This window comes from Molothrus ater, chromosome 5 (assembly GCF_012460135.2).
Source record: "Molothrus ater isolate BHLD 08-10-18 breed brown headed cowbird chromosome 5, BPBGC_Mater_1.1, whole genome shotgun sequence".
Lineage (NCBI taxonomy): Eukaryota > Metazoa > Chordata > Aves > Passeriformes > Icteridae > Molothrus > Molothrus ater.
Window position 1 is genome coordinate 64038248 of NC_050482.2, and position 27077 is coordinate 64065324.

The 27077-nt window shown below is 43.4% G+C and overlaps 2 protein-coding genes and 1 long non-coding RNA gene across 3 annotated transcripts; 1 reads left to right on the top strand and 2 right to left on the bottom strand.

Annotated features, from left to right (window-relative positions):
- Window positions 1-917: 917 nt before the first annotated feature.
- KLHL42 (kelch like family member 42) lies at window positions 918-13945 on the bottom strand. Its single transcript, XM_036401490.2, has 3 exons — window positions 12984-13945; window positions 5851-6044; window positions 918-2128 (listed from the first exon to the last, which is right to left on the bottom strand). Exons 1-3 carry the CDS (start codon window positions 13886-13888, stop codon window positions 1677-1679), a joined length of 1551 nt encoding a protein of 516 aa, XP_036257383.1. The 5' UTR covers window positions 13889-13945; the 3' UTR covers window positions 918-1676.
- A 5352-nt stretch (window positions 13946-19297) lies between these two features.
- LOC129046704 (uncharacterized) lies at window positions 19298-25910 on the bottom strand. Its single transcript, XR_008508414.1, has 3 exons — window positions 25698-25910; window positions 21034-21126; window positions 19298-20631 (listed from the first exon to the last, which is right to left on the bottom strand). It is a non-coding gene; the product is annotated as an uncharacterized LOC129046704 (long non-coding RNA).
- Window positions 22637-25973, top strand: MANSC4 (MANSC domain containing 4). The gene is made up of 3 exons (XM_036401013.1): window positions 22637-22868; window positions 24256-24390; window positions 25294-25973. Exons 1-3 carry the CDS (start codon window positions 22637-22639, stop codon window positions 25971-25973), a joined length of 1047 nt encoding a protein of 348 aa, XP_036256906.1.
- Window positions 25974-27077: the final 1104 nt, after the last annotated feature.

Sequence of the window (27077 nt, forward strand, 5' to 3'; positions counted from 1 at the left end):
AACCTGAAAGCATTCAAAAACAAATGCCCTCATTCTGGAGAAGTTTACTGGGATTTTCTGTTTGGGTTGCTACAGGTGATTGGAAGCACCAAGATTAATGTGTGAGCAGTGATTGGCAAGGCACTTTAAGACTGATAACCCTTTAGCAAGAACAGATTTCATTCAAAACTGTAGAAAAGCAAGGAGTTACAGGGACCCTGAGGGAACCATTGCTGCCCCATCCTCTGTAAAACAGACCCCTGTTTTCAAAAGATTCAGATTCCTGAATTCTAATGAAGAAACAAAAATTACATGTCAACACATTAGGAATGTGTTGAGGTGCTTTAAATCCCATATGGATGAACAGCTGGCACAGAACCAGCAACCCTGCAATGTGTTTAGCACATGTCTAACCTGGCTCTTCTCATGGTGACCCACCATGAGAGCTTCTCCTCTCCTTGTTGTGAGGACACACTCTCCAGAGCTGGGCAGGCTCCTCAAGCAGACCTTTTGCACTTGTGAGCTACAAGGAGAAAAGGGGCCAATTGTGGCTGCAATTCTGTCAGGCAAGAGGCAGGAACTGGGAGAAGCTCCTGCAGTATCCACTGCAGGATCCCCACAGAGGAGAGCTCACAGTGACCACCTTACAGTGCCCTTCACACAAGTACAACATTGGGTGGCAAACCTGAGGCAGCCTTCCCTGGTGACACAAGAAAGAGCCAACACTCACATGTTCCCACTCAGGGGGACGTGTTCAGGGAGTCATTTATGAGAGCCAAGCCTTCCATGCATGTCCCACAGGAGTGTTACCAATCAGGATGTGCCTGGAGCAGGATTACCCCTGCACGTGCTCAGGGACATCTTCACGACACACAGCTTGCTGCCACTGCAATTTGATCTTTAAAAGTCAGTTTTAAGTACCACAGAACACAACAAGGTAACTAAGACTCAAACCTTTATGACAATTAGGAAACTCCACCCTTTGAATAAAGAGCCTTTTTACCTCTGTCTTAATAGTAGCAAGAAATGCTGCCAACTTCCATTAAAGGAGCATCTACTCTCCAATCAGTGACTGTAGTCTCTAGGTAACTCCTACCAGTCTCTGGCAAAGCATTGCACTACAAATAATTCAGAGAAAGCTCTTGATAGGATCCCAATTGCTGGCACCTTTGACAATTTCACTTGCTGCCATGGAAGAGATAAAAATGAGATAGTATAAACAATCTGAAACAGTGCGCATTTGCGCATTGCTTAAGTAAAAAACTGTATTTTGAAATAAATAAATCCTGTTGTGATTTTGATTATACTAATTATTTACTTTATTGAATTGTTTCCACTTTTAAAATGTGTATGTTTTGTTCTACACTGTCTACTAAGACGAAGAATAAAACCAGACTGATCATTTTTGCCTTTGGAACTCCTGTATCAGTTGCCAACACAATAATTCTATGTTTAAATTGCAAACAATACCTGGTGAAATTTTAATCCAAACTAGTAAAATTTTCAAATCCCCATCTTCAAACTGTTTCTGGAAGCATTTCTCTTCGTACTGAATTGTGAAACCTTTTTAGAGAACAGAATCAGTATTTTATGCCTGCATTATGCAACCAGATGACATTCTGAAAATGGAATTATTCAGAGGCAGCAATATTTCATCAAAGAACCACTAATGAACTGAAAAGAAAACCCTCGTGCTGTTACACTTTTCGCCCATCAGGCAAATACATAGAACAGATCAGAATGTTCTGTCCAAAGGCTGGGAAGCGCCCCAGGGTCTCCCAAGTGTCCGTGAAGATGTTGTACTTCAGGAAGAGCCGCTGCTCCAAGCTGGAGGACAGAGTAATATTCCTACTCAAGATATAGACTCCATCGTTGTGGAGCGTGCAAGTCAAGTTAAGGCCGGATTTCGATGAGTTCTCATTGAGGTAGAGCCACTCTTTGGTGGCGATGTTGTAGGACTGCACGGTCAGCACGTCCTCGCTGGGGCTGGATCTGTGGCTGGGTCCCAGGTCCAGGATGCAGCCCCCCACCAGGTAGATGGTCTCCTCCACAGACAGCATCTGCTGCTTGCGCACGTGCACGTTGCACAGCTCCAAGTTGGTCCAGGAATCAGAAGTGGGACAGTACTGCAGGATGCTCATGTTCCTGCCTGAAACAGAGAGGAGACATTCACAAATCAATAATTCTGTCACAAGGCACTCGTGGGGGAGCGTTTTTCTTTCCTTTCCCAGCCCTTCCTGCAGATTGCTCACGCGCTTGCAGGGCAAGCCAGGGGAGAAATGGCGATCACTGACAACTGCAGCTCTTTGCCCTTGACAAGAAACTTTGAACGTTCTGTTCCCTGGCACAAAGGAAAAAAATGATGCTACTTCTGGCACATTACATGCTGTAAATTGTCTGGGCCCGCAGATTTTAGCAGAATCTAATCCCTACCTTTCAGTTTATGCTCTTAATTTTGTCTCTGATTGATACATAAGTATTTTTTTATAAAGAGGGAAATGGAGCAATATTCTCATCTCCAGAAGTGGTCACAGATGAATCAAACCATCATGAAGAGAGTACACTTCATTAATGGCTGCCAAGTGATGATTTATCATCCAAGCCTAACTCTGATACTTCGCATTTCAGTCCATGTTTCAGTTACCTTTTCATGTTTCATTACTTTTAATGTTTCATTACTTCGCATTTCAGTTCCAAAGTTTTATGGAATAAAATTTGTAAAGCTGGTTACATTTCAGCAAGTGGTCTGGATGACCTAAGGGCACCTTGTAAAGAGAGAAACACGCATTGTCAAAATCATCTAAGAACCAGGAAATCATCTCCATAATTCAGAACTCAGTGTGTGCATGTGTTTGCAATAGGGTTATTCCACAAAACATCACAATGCCACCCTGATTTATGGTGCAGTGAAGACCCTGGCTGTGCCCAAGGCTTCATTGTATTATCACAGAATGCACACCACTCAATAAATTCAGTCCCTCTCCAGTCTCTGGAGACCTGAGCTCAAATCCAACCTCAAGTGACAAGCAGGAACAGGTTTGCAGACTCTAGACAGGTCTTTTATTAAATCTCCTCCATGGTACCAGTCTGTCCTGCATGGTTACTTCCAGATGAGCTCCCAGGGGGAAGAGCAGACAGGGACACACTGACAGGTTCTGTGAGGGCACAGGCATAAATAGCCAGAAATATAACTGGACTGTCGTGAATGAAGTGCATCAGCGGCATGATCAGGGAGGTGCTGCTCCATCCAGCATTTGCACCCTGATTATTTTCATGGCAGTGCTCTGTGAAACTACAGCTCTACATATAGATGACCTTTGTCTACAAACAACCTATCATTCTCTGACTCATTAAGGGGAGGAGAAGTCCCAGTTAAGTTTTATGACTATCTATAGCAGTAAACTTCCCCTGGAAAATGTGCTATTTGCGAGGAGGTGTATGAAATAGAAGTCCATTGCAACATGGCCCTCACATGCTCAGTCCACAGCCCGGGTCTTTTATATCCACTGAAACAACAAAAAACCCTAAAACAAAACCCACAACACAAAATATGAACACTCCAGTGCCTGACATGGAATTTCTATTAGGATCTAGGTTCAGAAGTGAGAGCTGCAGACTCAAGAGAAGGACTCTATTCAAGAAGTGTCATTATAATTTATAGTGGGAAATTCCAGATACTGCCATTTCTTGGAAAGTGCAGTCTCAGGAGAAAGCTCTACACAAATTTAAAATCAGCCCACAAAATCTACCAAAACTGAGGTATATACAGAAACACCAAAAGTTACTAAAAATAACATAATAAAAACAAATTAATTGCTGCATGTGTTTTACATAGTAAAGGTAGCAAACCAGCATATAAACCTTAGTGTCTCTCATATCTTTAGGTCTTAACACTTTCTGACATTGGCATACTTCAGAAGGAAAATCACCAGTGTAACTGTGGCAATTCTGGTGTCTAAGTCTGCTACCAAGATGTCACAGAAAAACTGATTCTAGACCCTTCTTCAGGAAATTATTTATAGCAAGCACAGGTGGTTGTTGTCCACAGTGATCCTGGATTTATAAAGAAGCCTAAATGTGCTAGTTATCTACTGCTCAAAACTTCCTATTGTTTTACTGCTCAATTTCCATTGAAAAAGGCTTTTAGGAAAAGACCTGGGAAAGGACTGGGGTTTGGAAGGGAGCAGCAATCCCCTGGAGAGTGGAGGAGGCCAGAGGTAACTCACAACTCTCCATCAGCTGAACCTACAGGCAACAAGTACTGAGTCAGGAGGCTGACACAGGGTAGCAATCCTGACTGCACATGCCTTGTTCTGGAGTTTTAAAGGAATGGGATCTGCATCAGCAATGTGCTGATCTTCCTCTTCATGACACCAGGATTAGGCAGCCTGATAAGTATCAGAAAAGGAACTTGCAGAGTGCAGAGGGTGTAGGAGAAAAGCTGCTCCTCCCCTAATTGTGTAGCACTCTTAACCAAATTAGAGCTTTTTCACCTCACCTCTTCTTCCTCTCTCTCTAGACAAAAATGCCAAACCCCTAACCCTGGCTTTTAGAGACAAGGCTTCCCATTAACCTGTTTCAACCCCTTCTCCTCATTCTCTTGTCTCACAGGATGTTTCCCTTTGGATGTGACATCTCAGCACAACAAGTGTTTCATGCCAGACATCTCAGAGTCCCAGCGCTGGACATGAGGGAGCACAGAGGCCCCAGCAGATCCTGGGGTGACCAGAGGACTGGGACTGCAGTGCAGCACAGCACAACACAGCTCTCCATATAGACACAGGCACATTTTCCTCACAGAAACCACCAGGCTCTGGGTCAGAATGGCATGGACAAAATGTGCTTGAGAGTTTTCATTACCAGAAGGACCTTAAGGGGTGGCAGTGTGTCTTTTATAAATTTTAAAATGATTCAGAGGCTCCAATCTGCTCAGACACCAGGAGCTTGTTCTAACATCAGTTAAGTTTTGATTGCAGTACTGTCTGTAAAAGCTGATCTGTCTTCTAATTTCCTTCTCTGCTTGGAAAGAAAGCCTTAAAACTGCTGTGGTCAACTAAAGTGGGCAAAGGCCAAATTCAAACTTACAAAATCTTGGTAAATACTGAACATTTGACATGTTTAAAAAATTAACTTCCAAAGCTCTGAGAAAATGTCTTCCTCCCAAAATATGGCACTATGTACTTAAGGAATGAACAAATGGAAGCTTTTTTTTTAACTGAACTTATCTGCCCACTAGATAAAAGAAAAGTAATTGTCAGAAGAGAATGAAACTTCAAATCCTCCCTTCTGTACAGTGACCACAGAAAATTCAGTATAGAAATTAAGTAAGCTGAAAGTGTTGGGTCTTGCTTCTGCTTTTGATCGTTCATTTCCATTATTAAGGTATAACTTGTATTTGCCTGTGAAACACTGAAGTCCTGTAGTGAAAAGACCATGACATCTACTAATACATGAGAAATACTAGGGCAGGAAGATCTTTTCTATGAATTTTTCCTTCTGACAGTCTAAACCAGGTATTTAAAAAGCAAGCAAAGTACATCTGTTGAGACTTCTATCTACTGTGTGATCAAAATCTAAGAAAAGGGGTAGTGGCTAAGCTGGGTGCTGAAGTACCCATCAAGTAACAGAGCCCCAGGTCCACACAGGCTTTGAAAAGAAAAACTCACCTGATTCTTTACTGACAGAGCTATTGTTTTGTTTTGTTTATTTCATCAATAATTTTCTACCAGCAATTTATTTCTATGTGTTTTAATCAGCATTACGCAGCCTTCTACACGAGTTCAAAAGCTTCCATGAAGAACAGCAGAAAATTATCTGGGCCTTGGAAACAACCAGGTAAAAAGCAACAAGAAGTAACAGCAAACTTGTTACCTCGTGCAGTGTATCCTCCAATAACGTAGATCTTGCCCTTGCATTCACAAGCTGAGAATTCTGCAAGAGGGTTTGGCATAGATGCCACAAAATTCCACCAGTCATTCTCCGGGTTGTAGCACTCCACATTGGAAAGGGACTGGCCACCGATGGCATAGAGCTTTCCACTGACAGCCAGGAGCTTGAAGTTGGACCTGAAAGCACAGATTGCAGCACTGAAATGAGGTGCATCCATGTGTAGAAATACAGAGGAAAGTTTTTCCTACCCAGGCTCTGACACACTCATTCACAGCTTGCACCACTGCTTGAGGTATCTGCAGCCTCTGAACTCTCCTGTGCCAGGCCAAAGTGCTGTAACTACACTGCAATTACTCAGGACAGTAACCAGTGACAAGTTTGAATGGTACTGATGATGCTGCTGAGACTGAGGAATATTTTATTTCGTATTTCAGTCTGTGCCAGTTCAGCTCTAGATACTCAGTTAACCAATGTGCTCAGCAGGCAGGCCATTTTTATCAGGCTTTTAACAATGTGCCACTGGTAGAGAAAAGTGAATTACATGGACACACAGAGAAAGATATAATTTCAGTTAAAATTGCAGAAATTTCGAACAAGGCTTGATGGATGCCTATGAATGCATACTTGTTTTAGCCGTATTATGGAATCTCTTTAATAACCCTAATAAAAAAGCAATTTATAGTGGAACACACTGAATCCTGTTCAGCAAAAGAAAGGAGAGAGAATCCTCTGTAGCCTATTCAGCATTAAACTACTAAATACATCCTCTGAAGCAATATCTAGCTGTAAATTATGTTCTACCCAGAGCTGCACAAAAATGACATTGCACCCCATGAGCAATGCCCTCCAAATGGGTCATTTATTTCTTAGTCTGTTCCACTATGCTCTCAAAAGTCACACATGCCACAGGGCAACTTCCTAATTCGGAAGCATGAGAAGTCTCCTATCTCACACCCTGAAGGTAACACAGACAGAAACAAATGGTCTATGGGTGTTAGAGGTGCAGATCTGGAGGAAGAACCTGGAGGATGTGAAGACAGAACTCTCATATGCTGCTCTTCCTTCCAGCTAGGGCAGCTGGTCTAACAAAGGATGAACTTTTCCTCTCCCCAGGAACAGTCTCACTGCCTAGAAAGGTTGTTCCTTCTCTTCTGTTGAGCCAATTGAGATTTTACCATTGCTATCCTAATTAACTGGATGTGTGGCAGTCCCTGGAGTGCACCAGCTCAGCACAAAGCCAAACAGGGAACTGTGTTATGTCTGTAAATCTGAAACGGTGTTTCAGACCTGCACTGGCCTGCTGGGCAGCAAAGGGAGTACCACCCTGCAGGAATCCAACATTCAAAACTTACTGCTAAGTACTTTTGCAGGGTTTTGTCTGGATAAAATCAACGCTGCCTCGATGCAGACTGCCCTGCAACTTATTTTATTAAATCTATTTGGAAAAACGATTTGTTTCCAGATGGAATCACTTTGTTCTTGTCAGCCTGATACAGCTTTGGAAACTAAAATGCTCCTTTGAAGGAATTAGTTGCTTTTTATTCTTATTTTTTCCCCTGACATCTACGATTAGGTCAGTCTGTTCATATTCCCTCAATAGCAATTATGCTTTCCATTTCAGAGAATCCATAATAACATGGCAATCAAAAGCAGGTATGAAATGAGGATAACTACTTGCAAAACATTATGATTTTGAAAGCAATATACTTATTGCAAAAGTTAGGACAGAGAAAAAATTTCCACAAATTAACCAAGGGGCAAAACCACTGGGAAAATTATCTATTGAAACACAAACAGCACAACTTTCAGCTTTAAATATTCTAAAAGGAGGCCACAAACCTTTGTGTCAGTCATTTAACCACTTCCAAGCACTCATTAAAATGGATGACATTCAGTAGAGGTATCTCAGATTTGTGGAATTCATGAACAATAAGGTTCATTTTACTCAAAAGTAGCTGCAAGTATCCATCAGCACACTTCATATGAAAGTTTGGACAATGGCTCAGTATGTTATGAAAAACTCCTGCCATTCACCTTCCCATGCCAGTAACAGCAGGTGTCTTTATGGAGAGTGCACATTAGGAAATATTTAGTGCATTTTTAGTCTCTTTCAATGTGTTGGAGCAGCTGGAAACAAGGAAAGCAAACACTGAGCAGGCAGCCAGCTCTCCACAACCAACAACTGTTCCATGGACTACAGCCTGGAAACAGCGGGGCCGAATCAGTGAAATTCTACGATGACAGAGCTCCACTCACACCTGCGACTTGTCTAAACCTGAGGGATCAAGAGGTACTTCCCAAAAACCAGGCCTAGAGGGCCCCTTCTTGCTGGGACAAGCCAAGGTACAAGCTGTCTTCTGCTGCCCTGAAGAGGAGCCCAGGAACAGCAGTGAGAGGGAGCTGTGGGGTTTCACCATCACTCAAAATTCGTTCTTCGCTCAACAAAGTGCAAAGCGCTGCGTGCACAAAGGAAGGAAAATAGAACAATGCACACCAAGGAGCTGGAGCAGAGAGGCTTTCTGCATGCAGGACAACATTCCACAGCTTCCCAAACCCCCCCATGGCTCTGCACTGTGCTAGGTGTGTCTGCAGGAGCCCGTGGGGCAGCAGCTATGAAGGACACACTCAGTTTTTGTTCACTGACAATCTCACTTAGTGTACCACAAAAAAGAGTTAGCCCAGTTACTGGGGAGGACCTTCTGATCAGAGGGGTGGCTAAACATGGGAACAAGAGGCCTGGGAGGAAGGTTCCAGTGTAGGCTGGAATCTACACTGCTGGAGGATTTCAGGAGCAAGTTAAATATGTATTTATTTGCAAGGTAGCCTAGGTCTTGCTGCAGAACATGAGCCCTGGAGTAACCAGCATTGTTTCTTCCTGTCAAATTTAACCTTAAAATTTCTCAAAAATCAGATGACCTCTTTATTCTAGACTTAAAGCACTTACAACAGAGACAAGGAACCATGAAAGCAGAGTTACAGAGAAATTCCAAAGCATTTTACATATTTCCAATGAGTTCCTTTTTTTCCCTTTTTTTTATATTTCTTATGTGAATTTACAGAGTACACTGCATCAAACATTTAGCTTTAGAAGCATGTGATACATTTGTGGTAAGGTATGGATGGTTCTAACTTAAAAAAATTTGAAGTCTATTTTCTTCCAGCACAGAAGAATTTTGAGTGAATTAAAAAAAAACAAAAAACAGTAAAAATGAGGAAGGAGAAGGTCTCCTGAACAAGCAGCATTCCCCAGAAGCATCATCTCCTACATTCCTGTAAGAGTCCTCAGAGTGGCAGCAGTTCAGGTACAGATTGCTTACAAAAATCATGTTCCATGTGCATAATTCCAGCCTGGGCTTACATGGGTCTTCCAGGCCTGGAAGATTTACCTGCCATGAGTGGGAAGGTTCTGAAGGAAAACAGAAGGGGAATATACACCTATAACTGGCACATGCAGTAGAAATCCTATGAGTATGTTATTTTTAAATAATAAATTTCACCAGACAGTGTTCACTTAAAAAAAAAAAAAGAAAGTGTTTGGAAAGGTATTCAAGGACATTACTGAAACACTTTGTTACCTTCTTGACGCCAAAGACCACAAGTGATCTTGGGCAACACTAACATGGAGCTGCTTGTATTAAAAAGTTCAGGTCATTCTCTCTCTTGAGAATTCCAAGTACAGAAACACGCCTGGAATGAAAAGGTCTAGAAAACCTGATCTGCTGTGGACTATTTGTGATCAGCACTGGATTTAGCACTCAGATGATGAGAAATTCCATGCTCAGCCACAGGCTTCCTTGGTGAGCCTGAGCACATTATTTTAGCTCCCTTGGGTATGCATAAATTGGGAATAACACTCTCTGAAGCTCCTGGGGGCATCACAAGAACATTATACAGGACTTGCCTATTGTGAAAAAGTTTGAAACTAAAGTAATAAGACCTGTACACCTAAAAAGAAAGTCAACAGTGAAGACCCAAACCAGAATGGCTGCTAAACATTCAGGTGGCTTTTGTCTTCTACTTAGAAGTAAATTAGGAGTTTTTCATCTAAGCATGAGGAGATTACAACAATGGAAATAATTCATGATAGAAACACCATAGAACTTGAAAGGTTTGTTTAGGATAGAAAGCTCTTTTATGAAGAGTAGAGCAGCAAAATTATATCCATAACTCCTCAGCCTTCCTTCGAGGCCAACACATGCAGTCACTCATGCAGGACAAATCCAGATCCTCTGTGGTCTGAAGTCAAACCAACTTCAATGGAAACTAGAGCCCTCCCTGAAGGTATGTCGAATTTCATCCATGGGATGTAATTGTATCAGCTGACATAAATTCATTTGCCAGACAGTCACATGGCTGTAATTCCTAAGCAGAAGGCTGGGCAACCATCCTGCTTATTTTACTACATCATAACAAACTAAAAATACAATGCCAAGCAAACTGCAGCTCTAATTGCAGCACAGATGTGTGGCAGACAGGCATCAGCACTGGTCATGCAGCATGCAAACCTCTCATGTTAAAAATGGTGCTGCTCCTGGCTCCTAGGGCACAGGCCATCCTTCCTTCAGGAGCACCAAGCAGGTCATCAGGGAGCCAACATGTTATGTCAGATAGAAAAAGTAATAATTAAACTGCAGAGCTGAGACTCTGTGAAGTTGGTAAAATCAGAAATGTGTTTTGTGAAGGGGTCAGCCGAGTTTCCATGAAAAACAGTTCCCCCAGTTACTCAGGGAACAACATCCTCACTGCTAACTTTGCAGGTGTAATTCTGGGGACTTTTTGGCCTGCAATAACTACCATGGAATTTAGGAATAAAGATTATTCCAAAAATATCCATTTGCCTGCTGTCTTTCTGCAGTAAATGGCCAGTGTGAAATTCTAGTATAAGGAACACCTTGCTGTCAACTTTGATGGGTTTGAAGATTAAGTTGATGGGGCAATGCCATTGAAAACAGTATGTTTGTTTATTTCAAGTATAATGATTATACATCCTAGCAAAAACAAAAAAAGGGAAAGTGTGGAGGAAAAAAGGCTGATCTAGAGTTTGAATACACAAACTGTAAGGTGCAAAAAGGGCCTTGAAAAGGTTATTTTTTAAAAACCCACCTTGCAGAGTCAACATACATAGTAACAGCTCTCTTGCTATAGACATCACAGGAACAGAACCTCGTGATTTGATCGATGTGGCACTTCTGTGATCAAGTTAATTTCCATCGGAGACACTGCGTGGGCTGACCCCACCCTGATTTTCCAGTGAGCCCAAGTGCTCCCAACCCCGTTCACACGGGTCCTGCTGTCGAATGAAGCTAGCTAAAACATCTCTGTTCCCCAAGTACCTCAGGGAACTCTGCTACAGGCTCAGCCTCTAAGATTAAAGTTCTGTAAGAAAAGGTGTTTGTAGTGCTTAAAAGCCAAACATTCCTTTTACAGATGAAACTTTTCCCAGCGCCGTTCCAAGCAGTCAGAAACCCTGAGAAAAATGGTTTCTGATCAGTTGTGATGACTGATTAGGGAGGTGATTATTTTAGAAAAAATCTCACAATACAAGAAGTGGGGGGGGAAAGGATGAAATAGGAAAGACTTAATTTTAGGTCTAATCCCTGTTTTGAGGGGGTTTAGGTGGCAAAAGCTAAATAGAGCCAGGAATAGAGACTGCAGTTTAACTACCCAGATACAAAGCATTTATGCCAACAGCTTGGGTCTCTGTGCATGCTCTTTCTATTCACTCCACAGAGAAGAGGATTTCCATTCTACAGTGAATTTTGGCCTCCTTACTTTTTCTTTTTCAGAGAGAAAAGATAAAATTTAAAATACTTTTACTAAAATGGAAACAAAAGAGGAAGTTCATGTGGGAAACAAAGCCAGTTTGTTTCAGTGAAATGAAAGCCTTTGTTTTGATAACTCCTAAGTGTGCCTAAGGTAGAGGAGCCACAACCTTGGCCAGGGAGAAGGCCTCCCTTCTTGGGCACTCCTCAAGGCTAGGTCTCTATCACTCTTTCAAGTATAAATTATACAAGTGCTTCTGAATGCAAACTAAAACATCAATGTGCAGTAAACGGCTCAAAAGGATAAAGGTAAAAAAGAAAAACTGTCAAAACGATGAATGATTCCCAGATCCAAACATTCCCATCAAGTGAGAAACTTCTCACCATCTTCCTGACGTTTTCCTGGTATTTCACTGAAGTGCAGGCCTACAAAACATTCAGATTTTTATGAAATGGACAACTGCTGTAACTAAATGGTTTTGGCCATCTCCAGCTCTGGTACAGCCTGCACATCCCCGCTAAGAGCAGGAAAACTTGTCACGTACTTATGTGAAAAGTGCGTATTATATGGCTCTACGCAGATATTTACCATATGTATTCTGATGTATTGATTAGTAGTGCTGTATTAACATTTTAATAACATGATAAATGTAGTCTTGTAATTAAAAGGTAACTTTTGTAGTTAAAATAAGAATTATGTTAGTGGGATTTTTTAAAAGAAAGGAATGAGGTATTTGCACCAGATAGCAGCCACAGGACACCTAAATCTTTGAGAGAAAAAGAATTTATTGCCCTCTTATCAGAAGAAATGAACTTCTTCCCTCCTTGAAGGCGCTGTTAGGATTCGGAGGAAGAAGCTGACGATGACCAGATAGAATCCTGTGTTTGAATGGAATTTATGCATCACGTATGAAGTGTATGAATATGCAACAGGTTATTGTTTTTAAGGGTTAATTCTTTGTTAATGGGTGTCCTTTTTGGGACTCGTGCTGCCCAAAAAAAGGTACCTGGCCATCCGTAACTCTTTGTCTTTATTGTCTCATATTGTCCTAATTCAATTTGTCCAAATTATTATTACTCTAATTGTATTACTATTTTTATAACCATTTTATTACTATTAAACTTTTAAAATTTTAAAAACAAGTGATTGGCGTTTTTCACACTTATCTGGAGTTACAACACACCGAAAAGAAAGCGGGAAAGGAGTTTTCTCATTGGGTTTGTTTGGTGGTTCGGAGCACAGACAGGTCTGCATCGCATCCCTAAGGCTGAGCCAGTGCCATGCGAGTGAACAGGATCTACCTCAACACCAGACAGGGACACGCGTGTACCCCAGGGAGCACAGGTAGTTACCTCTTCTGGTTCATCGAGGCCAGCTGGCTCCACTCGTTCAGGCACGGGTTGTAGCAGTGCGCGGCCGAGATCTCCTGGCTGGTGATGCGGTAGCCGCCCACGATGAACAGGTAATTGTCCAGCGTGGCCGAGCCGTAGCCGCGGACGCTCACCAGGTCGGCGGGCAGGTTGTTGGCCAGCGGCAGCCACCGCTGCGCCTCCTCGTCGTAGCGGAGCATGGCCCAGGGCGCGTCCCCCGCGGGGTGACAGCCGGCGGGCAGCCCCGGCGGGCAGGCGCCCATGAAGTCCCCGAGCAGCACCAGGGTGGCCGTGCCCCTCATGCGCCGCTCCCGCAGCTGCTGCTGCAGCGCCGGGGGCAGCAGGAGGTGCGGGCGGGCGTCGGGCCTGCGCAGCACCTGGTGGTAGTGGGCGGCCATGAAGTCCAGGCAGGCGTCGTGCAGGTCCTGCAGGCCGTACACCTGCGCCAGGCGGTGCAGCTCGAAGCAGTTGCCCAGCCGCACCTGCGACAGCAGCAGCCGCAGCAGGGGCGTGACCTGCAGGTAGGACGCGGCCTCCACCAGCTCCTCCAGCAGCGGCGGCTCCTCCTCGCCGCCCTCCTCCTGCTCCAGCCTGGCCAGGCAGGACGTGTTGATGAAGTCCAGCACCAGCTCCAGCCCCAGGGCGCTCAGCCCCCCGCGCAGCAGCTGCTCCTCCTGGCCCTGCCCTGCCTCCCGCATGCCCGAGCGGTAGAGCGCTCGGAAATAGTCGCTCTGCTCGATCAGCTTCCTCTTGCACACCGGGTAGCACTTGTCCCCCAGCCGGATCTGCACCACCTCCTCCCCGGCGCCGGCCCCATCCCCTGCTTCCCCTTCCCGCTCCTCTTCCTCCTCCTGCTGCCGCCGCCGCCGCCGCTCTGCCAGGGACATCGCTCACCGCGGGCCCGGCCGCGCCTCAGCCCGGCCGGAGCCGCCGCGCCGGCTCCTCCTCCGCCGGCCGGGCCGGGCCGAGCCGGGATGGGCGGAGCGGCCCCGGGATGCCGGGAGCGCTGCCGCCGCTCCGGCCCTGCAAGGAGTGACAAGAGGAAGCGAAAAAAAAAAACAAAACACAAAACAACCGCACACAGGGAGGAAAGAGAAAAAAAGCCCGAAAAAGGCAATGTTTGAGCGCTCCGGCGCTGCCCGCCGGGGGGGCCGTCAGGGCATCCCCCGGGCCCAGGCAGGGTGGGTGTCCGGGGCACGGTGGAAAGGCCGGGGCTGGGCTCCAGGGCACAGCCCAGAGGCGCAGCGATCCCCCCTGGTGCTCCCCTCTCCTGATTTGGGCCGGGATCGCAGCTGCAGCCGCAGCTCTAACCCCTTGCCATAAATGTACCGCTGCATCCCTGGCCAGGGGCAGCATTCCCCAGGCACTCGCGCAGGGAAAATGCAGCGAGTGAGCGGCACAGCCAGCCTGGTGCCATCGCATCCCCCTCTCTGCCGCATCCCTTCCCCAGCTGAAACCCCCGGGGCTCCCCCTGCACGGCCAGAGCATCACAGGGACCCGGGAATGGCAAGTGCGATACGGGACTCTGCTCTGACCCTCGGCTCCCTGCGTGTCCCAGCCCCTGGTTTGCCCTGTGAAGACGCTGCATAACCTGTTCTGCTGCTCCATCTTTTCTATTTACACTGAGTTCCTGGAACAGGACATCTCAGGAGCGGGCTACGTACCAGGGTCCTGACTTTGTTTGACATGAACAAGGAAAGAGGAAATTAACAACTGAGCCCTGAATTTGTTTGACATGAACAAGGAAAGAGCAAACTGAGCATCTTGGGCAAGGGTAAAATGATAGATTTGCTGTTTGCCTTGTTACATTCTTCAAGCACAACAACAGTCCTTTATTTTAAAAAACCCTACCATCTGCCAAAACAGATGGGAAGTCTGCCATGCGTGTATTCTTACATGCTGATATGTACTATAAAGATGTTCAAAATATATTTTTTATCTTTATAAAGACATTTCCTTCGGATATTGCAGACCATAGAAGCTCTTTCCCTTTAGCAGTAGTGTGACTCATGTCCAGTTTGTGCAGCTTGCTTAGTTTTCAGACAACTCCCTATTTTCCATGCTCAGAAGGGATTTTCACTCCCCACTATTAAAACATTTAAATGGTATTAGTCTGTTTTGTGGGGTTTTACCCCTCTCTTTTAAGGAACACAGGGTTGTTTACTTTTTAGCATTGTGATCCTTTATCACTGTTTTGTTGGTCTTAACTCTAGCCCATGGAGATGACACAAATGTCAATCTCAGTTACAGGTGTTCTTTTCTGCTGACTTCTATAAAAGCATTTTTTGAGGTGAAGTAGATTTCTGCAGATGTTTGTTTTCCACCTCACTTCAAAGAATCTTCATCATCTTGCTTTTGAGGGGCCCATTTCATGTTCTGAAATCCTTTTCTATGGGATGTCGACCAGACCAAAAGAGGTCTCTTCACTAGCTGGGTCACCATCACCTCTCACCTTCTCTTTCCTACTGATGTGTTTCATTGTTTGCTTGGTTTGTGTTCCTCTTTCAGTCTTCCTCATTATTTAATTAATACTCAAATTCCATTTTCCTGTCTTCTGTTCTTAATAAAGCACCACAACATTTTTCCTTTTTGAGTTTCTTACACCTAGTTAAAGTATGAGCATTTGGCTGGTTTTTTCTCTGCTTCAGGATCAGCCTTCAAAAGATTATTCCACACAAGTGTCTCAACCCCTCAGTAGGAGTCCAACGCTTAATTCCTTCTTGTCCTTTAATTCCCACAGGCAGGCATTTCAAGCAATTGCAATCATGATTACTCCCGAGGAAAACAGAGATCTCATGTTTGGCATGGCCAGCAAGCTGTCCTGTTGGAATACAGCAGGATTGCCATCTTTAGACATCTGCTTTGGAGTCTCTTATGTTTCATGGATTTGTAAGTTAGCTCCTAATTGGTGAATGCTTTTTTCCATGTAGTCAGTTATGGTAAGTTCAGCCTCAAAGTGTTGACACCACAGCCTGGGTAGATGAAATATTTCTTCTCTGGTTGTATGTTGCCAGATGAGCCCTATGCCTGCCACTCTGCCTGGGATTTCCAGTCCTTCTTCCTCACAGTCTATGACGTTTGTTAATGAGCTGGATCAATTCTGGCATGCAGTAGTGTTTTATTCCTGCCAGCAAACTTCTGATGGCCCTGATTCCCACAGCTTTCCACAGGAGTTCTCACATGCCCAAGAGGTCAGCAGTACCCAGTGGCCACTTTTACAAAAAGCCTGTTTCCTTACCCAGTTGTGGGTTTTTTTGTTGTTGTTGTTGTTTTGGGTGTTTTTTGGGTTGATTGTCATCTCTCTGTGCTTTTTCCAGGCTCAGGGCCAGGCAGTTGTGCTAAGTCGGAGTGTGCTGACAGGACAGGTCCCTTGTTTTTTCTACACTCATCAGTCCTGTGTGATGTGCTTCTAGAGTACTTACACTGCAAATGCACCAAGGCAAGGGCTACTCTTTGTTCCACTCTTGTGGGGATAATTTTGTCTGTCTTCCACTCTACAGTTATACTGGTTTCTTCTAAGATCAATAGTACATGTTATTATAATGGAATCAAAGAAAAGGCTTTGCTGTTTCACCTGCAATCACTTTGGTTGTACCTTAAGTGAGTAAGAAATGTATTTTGCAGAGTTGGAACTCTATTTCTAGAGCTACAAAGCTGAAATGTGTCATTCAGAGCCATAAAAGATTTGCATGATCTTTGAAACAAATATAAAGAACTATCTATCATCCTTCAAGAACATGCTGAAGCATCAAACATGAAAACAATCATGGTAGATTTTAAATCTAAAATGTTAAATGAGTTTATGACAAAAGAACATGTCCTGAAGAACAAGACACTCAGAGAAGAAGACAAAGGTAACTCTGCTCAGCTTTTCAATACCTGTCTCCTAGACTTTAGCTCCTGGGGCAAAGTCTTCAAGGTGTTTTAGACAGTTCAGGCCTCTCTTTACAGTACCTGAGAGACAAATTGATACCAAGAAAAAGGGTTCTCAAGTGCCAAGAAAGGGACTGTGCAGACACCAGAGAGTGTCAGTAAAGGCTCTCTTGCTCCAGGGTTGCCTTGGCCATTTGTGCTACATAATTTTTCCCTGTGTCTGGTGCCTGAACTATTTCCTCATAGTTAATGTCTGAATTTCTTCCAAGGCCAAAGAGAGATCACTCTTTTCTTTTAAAAAGACGTGGAAATGGAAGAAGCTTTTTTCATACAGCCACTCCATTGTAATAGACCATTCAGCCATGACACAGAGAATCTCAGCCTTTCTCTGCCTGGGCACACATTTCTGTAGCCCTCTGACTTTCCCAGCATAGCAAAAGCAAGGAATCACAGAGACTCAGGAGGGGTTACTGCTACAAAGAAAAGTGAAGCCAGGAGACACTGGATAATACTTGAGAACTAGAAATTAACACCAACCTGAATGCTCTGAGGAAAGGACCACACTGAGTGAAAAAAAAAACTGTGGAAAAATTGAATTCCTTTCAGCCTTATTAGTCTAAAGTGTGAACTAGAAGTGAATCTGGGGATATTTAAAGTATCCATGCTATCTAATATAAAATATAAAGTGCCACATTCTGCCCTCTGAGACACAGTGCAGTACAGGGAATTGTACTGCACTGCCAGGGAACTGTGCATTGAGTAACAGTGGAATTACTCAAGACAGGAATTGGTCTTTTGGAAAGGATTTGCCAAATTGTTCAGTATTTTCCCTGTCACAAGATACAAAGTAAGCATATATGGAACATAGGAATTATCCTGCAGTATTTCAGCATTTAAAAATGTCGGTGTTCTAAAGGATCTTGGCATTTCTGAGAGGAACTGACCAGAGCATAATTTTACTTCAGCTGAACTCTAGCATTTGTGAAGGATGACCTGCTAAATAAAGGTAATTTCTCTTTACAGATTCGCAGCCAAACAAATCACTTCTTACCCAGTGCCATTAGCAATGCTATTAAAAAAAAAGAAGAAAAAAATAGAAAGCAAGCACTCATTTCTAGTAGCACTTGCTAAGACATTTTTCCCTAATATTTTCTGTTTATTTTTTCTGCTTTTAATGTGCTGCTTATTTATTCCTTGCAATAAAAGTATGTTGCAGCACTACTGAAAAGATACTTAGAGTCACATGTTTTTTGAAAGCAGATTGTTTATTATCAAGTACTTATTAGTCATATCTGAGTGATTAATACTAAGGTGTGTGCTCCTGAGCTTGTCTGGGCAGCAAAAAGGCCATCCCAACCATCCCAAGTGTCTGTGTGTGGTGGGCATTCTCTGTGGATCATGGGCAAGTCCAGGCCCCAGACAGCAGAGTGGAGGTGGAAGAGTGTAAATCCTTGCAATGGCCTTCAACCTGGTCCATTTTTTACACCACAGACCCCTTAAGGAATTTCCTTGAAACTCCCTCAGGTGAAATGAATGTTCCCTGACAAAACCTGAATGGGGGTCAGGCTGCTGGAGTGCTCTGTCTGCTGCTGGATCCCCTGTTAGGGATGTTTGCTCTGCACAAATGTGTTGTGCATCCACAGCCAGGAATTTCTTGTGCAGCTGTGCCTGGAGGAGACTCAACTGGGTGCTTTTAAAACAGCAGATATTTTTTAATCCTGGTGTAGACAAGCAGTGCTGAATTTTAGTACATAATAACTAGGTAAAATGAATGGTAATCCACATGGAAGACTTCCACTCAGTATCCAGCTCTGTAAAATTCACCACAAGATTGAAACTCCATCCCCTTTGCCCAGTTCAAGTTCTGCCATAAATCAGCATCTGTTCGTTAGTGTTTGCTAAACATTGTGCCTTTTGTCATAAAACTTGGCTGAAGTTAATCTGCAATGCCACTAGATATATATTTGTATAAATCTAATCTTGGTAAAACTTGTGCTGCTCTTTGCTTGAACACTCAGATGCCAGCCTTGGAGCAGAGGTTTGGCCAGAGTAAGTCTGAAGCCAAGATCCGAGAGAATCTCAGGGCCTGGCAACCCTTGGAAACAAGGGTTTAAAAAACTGTTTGTATGAAGCCCCAGGAAGACAAACTGTAATATTTCACCTCTTTTTACTGAGGTGGGACTGAAACCAGAATCTTTGGATCAATTGTCCCTAACCTCAGAGAAGGTCAGAGTCATTAAAAATGTGATACATTGCTCCAAACCAAAACTTGACCACTAATAGCTGTTTTTGACAAAACAGTTCTCTCAAAAATGCTGTTTTGTTGGACTTTAGATATTTTGAAAGAGACTTTTGATTTCAAGGAAAATTTTAAAGGAGAAAGAAAGCAAGCACATTATTTGAATAATGTCAAAGACTCAGTTTGATTTTTTTCCACATATTTACATTTCATTATTTCATGATTCATTATATTAGTCTTTTATAACTTTTATACCTTAACAGAGTTACAGTGACATATTCTGAAATTATCAATATACTTGGTTTACTTAAAACTTTGATCTTACCCCTACTATAATAAAGGGAAAATGCATGTACAAATCTCAGAAAAATGAGATAAAGATGATTTTAACACAGGCCTGAAATTCAGTTTTCTTATGTGGAGCACAACATAGGCAGGGAACTTCATGCTGATGTCATATGGCTTTATGCTGCACATTTCCTTAAATTCATTACTGACATTCACAGGAGGACTTGGGCAAGGTTCCTACCTCACCTGGGAAATTGCTTGGGTCTCACTTCTCAGCTTGTCACCTTCCCACTGCTCGGTCACACAGTACCTGAAGAAGACACGGACTCAGTGTAACCCATTGTTGCCTTCCAGTGCCTGAAGGGAGCCCACAGGAAAGATGGAGAGAGACTCTTGACACAGGATGTAGTGCAGGACCAGGGGGAATGGCTTCACACTGACAGAGAGCAGGTTTAGGTTGGATGTCAGGAAGAAATTCTTCCCTGTGAGGGTGGTGAGGCCCTGGCACAGGGTGCCCAGAGAAGCTGTGGCTGCCCCATCCCTGGAAGTTCCCAAGGCCAGGGTGGACAGGGCTTGGAGCAACCTGGGATAGTGGAACTTGTCCCTACTCATGGCAAGAGGGTAGAAATGGGTGAGCTTTGGGGTCCCTTCCAACCCAAAACATTCCACAACTCTACAACTAAATAGATCATTTCTGGTCTTTACATATTCTGAGTGATAGAGCCATATATTCCATAAAAGCTAAATGTAGTTCCAAAAATCAAGACATGTCTGTTACTTCATATGGAAAAAGTGCATGCTTTTCTTTCTGCTTGGCAAAAAAAGAGTTAATACCTGGTGATGAATCATTTGTGCTGGGAAGCTCCTGGATTGTGCCATTCTCACTGCTGGCCCAGGTGGGAAACTTCAGGGACTGTTTCTGATTATAAGGATCATGAAAAAGATCATTTTGTTCCAGCGTGGCAGGTCCATTTATATCTCTTTTACTGAAAGGCCTGCAAAACCATTCATATTCTGACAGGAAACAGGCCCCCCTACCTTTTTGTTTTCCAGGAAGAAATGTGAGGAGTCGGATGAAAGGAGTTCCTAAATAACATGAAGTGCTGGTCTGGTACTGGCCACAGACTCCCCTGTATCAGTGGCAGCCTCTTGGTCCCTCTTTGCAGAGCACATGGAAAATCAGTCCCTGGTTTGCAGGTAAGACTTGGGCATTTCCTTCTTGCAAAATATCTGTGAATTAAAATTTCAGCACTAATTTACATTTCCCATTGAAAAGTCAAAGCGAAATTAAGGGGAAGCTGGCAGAAGATGGTGAAATTTACTAGAAATTTTCTGTTTTTAAAGGAAGTTGCCTAAAGCAGCCATTTATTTACTTGTTTTAATCACTTTATCTTTCATTAAAAAGAAAGTTTCCTTGCAGCTATTTCTGCCCTTAAAATTTATTCAGGAAAAGAGGAGGAGGAAAGAATACTTTGCATCTCCTTGTTAAGTGCTTCCCCAGATTATTCAGAGTCTTCCAGGTTTCTCTTCTTGGCGATATGGAAAGAGTAGGAGTGAGAAAAGCAATCAGAAATCAACATTTTTGCATGCAAATCTTGCAGAACAAAACAGATCTGAAAATCTTACACTTACTCATACTACAGGATGTAATGCCAAAATACAGGCATGTCCGTCAAAATTTTGAGTGTGTTCCAAATCAAGTGATTCCTTGGGATATTTGGAAAGCTGAAACAAATATTTTAAAAAATACACTGTCAATAGTGCTTGTAGATATGTGTCTAAAAGCTTCCCTGTGCAGTCCACTGAGTGAAAGCTATCAGGCATTTTAAAATGTATTTAAGGTTTTAAGTGCTGATTATCACAGAGATGAAAATATCGAACTCCAAAACTAAATAAATCAACGCAGGTGCCAAGAGCTGCTTTTCAGGATAGAGGCTTGAAGAATTACTCACTTACCTTCTTTCTAACAGTTTAATTCTCATATTCCCCACAACAGACTTTTATTTGGAATCCTCCTAATTATGGTTCCAATGAATAAAATAATGCCTTGGCCTTGCTATTAGATCAACAGGGGCTAACCTGCTCTGGGCTTTTTTATCTTCCAGTGAGCTGTGTAACACCTGTCAGTTCATTTTCAAACTGTAATGACCAAATAATTAAAATGAGTTTGATGCTCTCCCCACTCCACTTAACTGATCTACACTTCATGTGGAAAGGAGGAAATTCCTTGATCTCAATCTTGAAGTGTAAAAACACAGTGTAAAATATTCTTATGTATTGAACACCCAATTTTTATTGCAAACTGTAATTCAGCCTAAGTCTCTCAACCTCACTATACAGTCCACTGGGTTTAAATCAACTCCTGTATTGTAATATTTTAAAGCTTTTCTGTATGAAAAGTGTAACGTGAGAAGCGGGGATCAGACTTGGTCCTATTAAGAAAAAAAATGTGGGAGTTTCAGGTTTCAGACCAGGTACTTGAAAAATCATCTCTCTGTGTGTCAGCTGTGTTTTCTTTCTGACAGGCCTTTTTCTAGCAGAAAACCTTGTATGGACTGCTCAATGTTTTTAAAGTTATTATGGGGAGAACACAATCATAGCTTGAGTGGAGGTTCCAGCCCTCCCCAGTCATAGAGAGTTCATCTGGTTCTAGATCTTTACAAATAAAATTTTATTATTCTTGCAATCAAAATAGTGTAGGAAGGGGAACAGATCTCCACCCCTGGCTAGAGATTCATGTGTTAGCATAAGAAGGCAGATTTCCACAGTCACCAGATAACTCAAAGTGTTCAGATCCTAGACAGAGCTGTTTCTCTGTACTGAGTCTAACAGTGAACAGAGTGAGGTGGAACAAGGTGCTGAGCTTGCTGTTATTCACCAAATCTCAAGCTCCATGTCTGCGTGGCTTGGTCTGAGGACAAGAGACACAAAGAGGGGACCACAGAAACAAGTTCTCTGAATGACTAAAAACAGCCTGTCCCTTTTGTGTTTCAAGACCCACCTCCAAATAATTAAGTTAGAGAACTGCAATAATAACTCTTTATAATCTTCTGTAGCTCATTAAATGTCTGCTCTCTTTCAGCAGCTGCCCAGACAGCACCATGGGCATTGTCTGGAGGAGCCCCTGCCCTGGCTCATGCCCCTGGCAGCATCCTCACTTTTTCAGGGATGCTCCCTGCAGTGCGGGTGCAGCGCTGGGGCAGAGGGCGGCTCCCTGAGGCCCTGCCACGGGGCCATGGCTGTGCTGCTGGCAGCGGCTCAAGCGCTGCTGCTGCTCCTGGGGCTGCCCGGGCGCTCCCAGTGCCTCTGCTCACCCACTGCCTTCTACAAGAACTGCTGGATCCGGCGCTTCCCGGGGCTCCTGCCGGACCTGCGGGAATCGCGGCGGAGGGGAGCGCAGCTGCTGCAGGGTTATGCAGAAAGCTCCCCCCAGCAGTGCAGCAGGAGCTGCTGCCTTCTGAGGAACGGTGAGTGCTTGTTGGCAACATCCTGGCACACACTGAACCCCCCATTTTGGGTAATGTTTATATAAACAGCCCTTCACTTGAAGAAGAAATAGAGGGGGTGGAAGGAGGATCTATAAATTTTTTTTTTCAGGCAGGAAAGCAGAGGCACATTGTTGTCCCATGGAAAGGAAACTGATAGTCTGTATTTTTTCAGAAGACTACACTAGGAACACACTAAAATCTTAGGGTCTGCTTTGCAATTTTAGATCTTTGTTACAAAGCTTGTAATACCAATATTAAGAGAGTAACTTAGTTGGCAATACCAGCATTAAGAGAGTAACTCTTCAGTATTCATCCCCATCTGTATTATAGAGAACAAGCAGTGACAGTGATTCCAACAGCATTCTCTTCCTGCAGGATGGCATCAGACTAGGACATGGTGAGAGGGAGAGTGGAGGGGACACACAGTTTGTCCTTCTCTGAAATACAAGAGTATTCTTTTCTCTCTTATTCTGTGTTTATACCATGCAAACCAGGTAACACTAAAGTTATAGCAATAAATAATAGCAGTTATTCAGCTGGCCACCCCTTTTCTCTGGTAAACTCAGGCTCAGAATAAAAATAAACAAAATCATCCTTTGTCCTAAGCCTTGTACTTTGTCTGTATCACATTGCACTTGAACTCTACAGGAGTGTATTTTAGAAGGATACATGAATTGCATGTTTGTGGTGCCTAAATTTTTAAAACTCTCCAGACTGGAAAGGGGTTGGGATATGGTTTTGGAGGATGAAAGTGAGGTACCAGTTACTAAAAAGCATCAATATAAATTTAGATTATATTTTGAATTATGAGCAAAAAATATGACCTTCACAACCTGACAGTGACATAAATAACTTCCAGCAGCAATCCTGGGAAGAGTCAAATTCTGTCTTAAATAATGTGAAGTGAGAAAAATTACATACATTTCAGCAAGATTGTTCCTATCTCGACAACAAACTTTTTATCATATCCCTCCACATAGGACTGGATACTTACAGAGATAAAAAATGCAAACTTGAAATCTCCTTTTTGTAATCATATATATTCAAACAAAATTTGTTACTATCTTAACTAAACAGAGACATTAGAGGGCATTTCAAAGGGGCTTAAATCAGTTATTATTTAATGAGAAACAGAAGTAGCACTCATATGGTTGTTCTAGTCCAGATGTAAAATAAGGATGTAAGTTCTCTTTTGACTGTATGCTCAATTAGTTTATATGATAATGAGAGAACCACAGGATCTGGTCTCTCCTCCCACAGGATCTGGGCAAATATAATGAACTTCTGACATTAAATAACATCATAACATGCAAAATGCAATGGTCATTCTGCTGAGAAGCTCAACTTTGTTCTTTATGGGTTCCAGTCTCCTGCAATCTAGCAGTGTTCTACCATGGAGCCATTCATAGGAACAGGAACTGCCTGCACATGTCATGCCCAGCTTTGGAAAGCTGCATTCTAAAGGCTGGAGTTGATGTCATTTTGTACAACATCACAACAGGTAATTATGCATTTCATTTATGAAGGCTGAAAACAGAGCAGCTCTAGGAATGTTAAAATGATACCTGGTCAGCTGCTGTGCTAAATGATCTCCTGAAGTAACACAGAATGCTAAAAAACATGAAGACTTACTTCCTTTTTCATTAATATACCTACTTCTGAAAATAATTCCCCCCTTTCTTCCACTCAGAGTGAGAAAGGAGCTTGAAGATATACCCTGCTCTCAAGATTCATGCTCTGAGTACCCCATCAGTACTGTGCTTGGCCAAAATACCCTCCCAGCTCTGACACTGAGAGAGGAGGCTGCCACTGCTCCATGTCCCCAGACTCAAGCAGTAACAAGGCTGAACATTTATTTTCATTAACCAAATGCCCTGTGAGCACAGAGGTAACACAGACAAACACATAAAGGGAACACACCAACACAGGGAGCACCAAAAGCCTCATCCTGCTTTTTGTGTTAGTGAAAATATATAAATATGTGTTTATATACACACACATACATACAATGCTAAGTCCCCCAGCAGCTTGTTGAGATGCTCCCAGGGTGCCCAGTCTGGACCCCAGACTCAACAGCTGCTGCCACTGGGATGTTTGAGCTCCCATGGTGGAGCCTCCCTCCAGCTGCTGGTGCAGACTGTCACACACAGAGCTTTCCTGGATTTCCCTGCCCTCACTACCCTTTCCTCACCTTTGGTTCCTTCCCTAAGCATCCCATAGTCAGTCATGTGCAATCCCAAAATCCCTTGCATCCCATAAGGTGTCCCATAACCCGAGGCAGTGACACCTCCAATCCAAAAGGGCATTATTTGGGCTCCCTGCCCTGTTTCTGTCTCCGTGGATCCTTTTTGTGGGTGTGCAGACAAGCTTTTGTCAATAAACTAACATTTTCCTAATTCCATAGGGATTGATCCAGATCTTCTCATTTTCGAGAAACTGAAATCCCAAGAGCCAAATGCTTACTCCTCAGCAAGTAAATCTGAGAGGCAGCACAGCACAAAGACCCCTGAGGGGGGAAGATGCCAACATCACAATGCCACCACGTCAGGTTCTCCTCTGCTCCGAGCTCCACCTGCTGCCATGAGCCATGGCTTACCAGCAAACACTGCCAGCCCCAGCTGGAGTCTGACAGTGCAGAGAACTGCAGAAGGTACTGCCTATTCCAGGGCAGACACTTCCCCAGCAGCCATTGATTTTGCTAAGAGGACAAGCAGCAGGTCGGTCATCACCAGCTCAGACAAGATTGTACACTCAGCTTTGAGCCCCAGGCCTGCCCAGGTGTTATCCCACGCGCCCACCCCTCCTCACCTGAACAGCAGCAAGCAACACCTCAATGAAACCAAAGGCTACAGTGGGAGGAATTCCACTTCAGACAACGAGGCAGCTGCCTGGGAAGCTGCAGCTTTGGGCGTCTGGCTGATTCCTGTTGTCCTTTGCTCCTCTCTCCTCTGCCTGTGCTGTTGCACTGTTGCCCTCACAGCCGGGCGCTGCAGCTACAGGAGGGGTCACTATAAACCTGTAAGGACAAGAACAACCATGTCCAGACTGCTCATAAAACATGTTCCTGTCAGAGGTAATCTGTGAAACACCATCCTGTCTCTGGAACAAACAGGATTTAAAAAATGCACCCCGTACACCAGTTTACTTCTCTCACAGAAGCAGTGATAACTTAGTTCAGAATATTTTGGTTTTGATTTAATTCTCAGCAGATGAAGCACAACTCCCTGTCTCTTTGGGTAGGAAACACCTATTCACAGCTCCCACTGTTTGAAGCATTTTGGTTCCTAATCTGATGCAGATTAATGCCTGAAAAATACTGTAACACTTTCCCCCAGGTTCAATGCGGCTGCAGTATTGGCATGTCTGTGTGGCAGAGAATTATTTAACTTGATGAGAAATCCTGCTGTAGTTATTTTTGTACTTGTCTATTTGCTACCAAAAAAGTAAACATCCCATGTAATGCAGGAAGAAACAGGTGACTTATGAAATGGTCTTTTTGTTTGAAATGGTCAAAATGATCCTGTTTTCTGCCAAAGAAAGGCAAAACCTAAACTCAGAGAAACACTTGGTAAAGAACTAGGTCTGTACTTTTGGATGCCTTTCTTCAAGCTGAATACAGCCATTAAAATTCTGCTTGTGTTCACTTTATAGTCTCGAGTGCTGCCAAGAAGGCAATTCAAACTTCAAGGCCTTGCAGCACTCTATTCCAAATAACATTTCTCCAGAAAATCTGGGAATATACATGCAATTATTATTGCTACATAACTGCATGTAGTTTTTAGGACACAGAATTTACATGCAGGTAGCTTCATCTAATTTAGATTAGAAAAATTGTCTTTTCTTGACCTAAGCATTGCCCTGTAGTTTCAGCTGGATAACGTGTTTCAGTTTTCTTAGCCTAGGGTTTTGCCAAGCATTGCTGAGTACACTGTTATCTTCAATTACAGAGGCATACACAGTTTGTGCTAGACTTAGTTGCTTAATACCTGGGATTTTTTTACTGGAATACCTACTTATTTTTTTGTTTCTGAAGACAGGAGAGTGCACAAGGTCTCCTCCCTGTTTCACAAAGTAAGATTTGCAGTTTGAGGCAGCACTATGGTAAAACAATGCCCCTCACTCATTAATTTATAATGCTGCAAAGAATGCATTTTTTATCTGAGTCATGATTAACCATGCATCAAGGAT